We start from the raw sequence: 4077 nt of genomic DNA, 5'->3' as shown, positions 1-4077 counted from the left end.
TTCGGCTTCACGCTCTTACAATTCCCATGAACAGCAGCATCCTACACCTCTGACTACTGACTGTAATTCCAGTCTGACCATCATCCAGGGAACAGCCCTTTTGGATATTTGACTTGGTAAGAGGTTGAATCTCTAGCCTCTGTAGATGCTACATCCCCTGTTCTCCTCAGCAGTCATGGCTATTGAACACCCTAGTACCATCAAGTGGTTTAACATCAGAAACCATTATGGTTTTATCAACCGCACTTACATCAATCACTCAATCCACAATCATTTATTAAGCCCTACTATGTGTCAGGCCTTGACATGAAGCCTGACATATAGGTGCTAGGGATACAAGGGGTAGCCTGTAGCAAGGAGCCTTAACCTTTTTTTCTTTTTTTGAGATGGGGACTCCTTTGGCAGTCTAGGGAAATCTGTGGACCTCTTCTCAGAATAATGTTTTAAAATGAAACACATGAGGTTACAAAGGCAACTAATTATGATATGATACAGTTAATAATTTTTTTTTAAGTTTCTGGACCCAGGTTAAAAAGACCTGGATTATAATTTATCAAGAGTCTAACCAAAGAGCCTTTGGGCACTAGAAATTAAAAACGATACCCTGCTGGACAGACAGTAAAGACAGATGATGTTACACAGAAAGGTGGAATGCAGGAGTGGGGGGAAGAGGGTGGTGAGAGCTGGATGGACTTTTACTTACAGAGGTTGGGCACTTGACTTTTGTCCGGCTGTAGGTAAAGTTGTTGTAGGTCTGCTTCTGGCCCACTGGTTCCAACTGAAACAGAGCACAAAGAAAGTTGATCCTACAGATTCCACTTACCCCCAGAGCTGCCTGATTCAGAGGGAAAAGCCTACCACACATACTTCTGCTTCTGATAGAAGGCGATGGAGTGGTAGTAACCCTCACCAAAGGCAGAAGCACTGGGGGACTCAACACAACATCAAACTTATATTTTAAGAGAATTCTTGGAAACCAGTCCATCAACTCCAAATCCTCCTTGCATGAAAATAAAACTAAGTGTGAAGAGTCATTTTCAGTGTGGTGGGGGAAGAATAAAAATCACTTCCCTACTTTGTTTTGACCCTCTCAAAGAGAAGTAGATTTTTCTCCTACAGGTGGACTGGTCTCAGAATCAGAAGACATGGGTTTAGAACCTGGTTCCATCACTAAGTAACTGTGTGGTCACAAGGAAATCATGTATTCTCTCTGGGCCTCAATGTCCTCATCTGCAGAATGGAAACAATCACATTGGCATTAATTAACTCACAGGATTGTTGCAAGAAAAATGTTATATAAAGTGAGTTATCAAAATAACCACAGCAACATTTTCATTTGTGTGTGTGTGTGTGCATGTGGTAGCATGACCTGGGAACAGAGAAGTTGTCTATCCATTTGACACATGAATGTAATGGCATATTACTGAGCTCTAAAAAATGATAAATATGAAGTATTCAGAGAAGCCTGGAGAAGTCTTCTATAAACTGATGCAGAGGGAAGCAAACAGAATCAGGGAAACTATATTCAATGACTAAAGCAACATAAAAAAAATAACCCAACAATGAAAATGATGAAATTGAATGCTGGGTAATTATAATGACCAATCCTGTCTTCGAAGAGGAAATGAGAAAATGCAACTCCCCTGTCTTTGCAGATGTGGGACTGTGGAACATTTCACATACTGCCAGACTTGGTTGATGTGTGAGTGAGTTTTGCTAAGCTGTTTTTCTTTTCTCTTCCTTTTTCATTACAAGAGATGGATGGTGTGGGTGAGAAGAAAGCTATAATTTGAAATGATGGTAAAAGATATCAATAAAATTTCAATTTTAAAAGTGAGTTATTATTATTGTAGAAAGATAGCCTCAAGGCAGTAGGGGAGGGAGGGTGGAGAATGGGGGAAAGCAAAAGAAGGGACAGAGGGACCATGAACAACAAGCTAGCTAGGGGTGTATAACTTAAGAAATTAATATTGCTGAGGCCTATGATTGCAGTGAAAGAACTATGCTGATGAAGCTTTGACACACTTCAATTTCTCCATCTTTAAAATGGAGGGAGCAGATCCTTATCACCTTTAAGTACTCAATATTAGACAACTACTTCCAGTGAGGGACTAAGGGAGCTAATGATCAGACTTTATATATATGTATGGTCCTTAAAATAACTTTTTCAAAGCACATTTTCCATCTGTTATTCTCATTTACACTTTCTCAAATCTAGTTGAAGTAGGCATTTCAGGGCGAGTCTCATATTTTTCCCTACATAGAATCTCAAGGGTTGAAAGGGACTTCTCTGGTCACGTAGCTCACCCCTACCTTAACCTTGAACCTTTCTTTTTCTTTTAAATGTATTTATTTTTAGTTTATAACCTTCAGTTCCATAAGTTTTTGAGTTCCAAATTTTCTCCCCCTCCCCCCAAGACAGCATGCAGTCTGATACAGGTTCTACATATACCTTCACATTAAACATGTTTCCACAACAGTCAAGTTGTAAAGAAGAATTATAACCAATGGAATGAATCATGAGGGAGAAGAAATAAAATAAAACAAAACAAAAAAGAGAGAGAACAAACAGTTTGCTTCGATCTGCATTCAGACTCCATGGTTCTTTCTCTGGATGTGGATAGACTTTTCCATCATGAGTCTTTTGGAGTTGTCTTAGAACCTCGCATTGCTGAGAAAAGCCAAGTCGGAATCTTTTTGCAAGATCCCCAACAATTGGTTGGACAGGCTCCACTTGAGCACCTCCAATGAAGGGGACCTCGTTACTTTCTGAATAAGCTGCTTCTTCTTCTGCACAGTTTGAATTGTTAACGAATTTTTTCTTACCTTAAACCAAACACAAGTCTGACTCCAGTTCTAAATTACAGCCTTTCAAATACTTGAAGAGGGTTTTCATGTCCCCCCTCCTCAACTTTTCTCTTCTCCAAGCTAATCCTTCCCAGGTCTTTCAGTCAATCTTTGAGATGGAATGGTCTCCTGCTCTCCCAACATCCTGGTCCCTGGTCACTTTCCTCTGGACCCACTCTAGGTTGTCAGTGTCCTTAAAGACTTATGACTAGGACTGACTCCAGCTATGGTTTGATCAGGGCAGGGTTCAGCAGGACCATTCCTCCTCCCTTGGACATTCTATTTCTCTTAGGACAAACAACAACAATAAGTTCTCTTAAGATCTTGTTAGTGTTTTTGGCAGCCACGCATCATACTTTATAATCCCCTAAAACCTCAGATCTTTTTCTTTTCCTTTTTTTAAAAAAATATGGACTATTTGTTATTGTTGTTCTGTTGGTTTTCAGTCATGTCTGACTTTTTGTGACCCTGTTTGGGGTTTCCTTGGCAAAGACACTGGAGTAGTTTGTCATTTTCTTCTCCAGTTCATTTTATAGAGGAGGAACTAAGGCAGACAGGGTTAAATGATTTGCCCAGGGTCACACAGTTAATAAGTATCTGAGGCCACATTTGAACTCAGAAAGATGGGTCTTCCTGACTTTATGACCCAACACTTTATCCACTTCATCACTTAGCATGCCCCACTCTAGCTACATCTCCTCCATCTTGTATTAAATACAACTGATTTTTTAAAAACCCAAGCATAGGATTCTACATTGAACTAAATTAAATTTCATCTTATTGTAAGGGTGTGGGAAGAGTTTCTTAACCCCCTTCCCCAACCAGGATATAGTCATGGAAAATAAGGGACAGGCAACAAAACTAATGAGGGTATTAATGTTTCATATAGAGTGTAAAGACATGTTTGTACCATGTTATTACTTGCTGAATTATAAAGACATCTCCCTGATGGAACTGGAAGAGAAGCTTTGGCTGACTGGTCACAGACTGGCCATGTTCCATGATGACCTTTAAAGAAACTAAGCTTGCCAACCCTAGAGTCAGTTGAACTCTGTGGAGTGTGACCTTTGCCAGAGGGAAGCAGTGAGGGGAAGGGGGAGTCTCTTACCTCCCTTGCTTTGATGACCATAGTCTTTAAGTGGAGGTACTCTTCCAAAATAAGACACTGTATCCAGCAGTGGTGTGTGTGTATGTGAGAGGAAGACAGAGAGAAAGAGAGAGAGAGAGAGA

General features: G+C 40.2%; 1 protein-coding gene across 1 annotated transcript in view; it reads right to left on the bottom strand.

Moving 5' to 3' along the window:
* Positions 1-4077, bottom strand: part of PLB1 (phospholipase B1) — a 223176-nt gene that overhangs the window by 968 nt on the left and 218131 nt on the right. The window contains exon 59 of the mRNA XM_069071811.1: positions 704-778. Coding sequence (XP_068927912.1) covers positions 704-778 — 75 coding nt within the window. The remainder of the gene's footprint in view (positions 1-703; positions 779-4077) is intronic.

Source organism: Petaurus breviceps, unplaced genomic scaffold (assembly GCF_028583685.1).
Source record: "Petaurus breviceps papuanus isolate PSGF00001 unplaced genomic scaffold, PetGlider_PUasm1.0 90845, whole genome shotgun sequence".
Lineage (NCBI taxonomy): Eukaryota > Metazoa > Chordata > Mammalia > Diprotodontia > Petauridae > Petaurus > Petaurus breviceps.
Note: the sequence above shows the minus strand (reverse complement) of the source record. Positions and strands in the feature narration are given on the sequence as shown.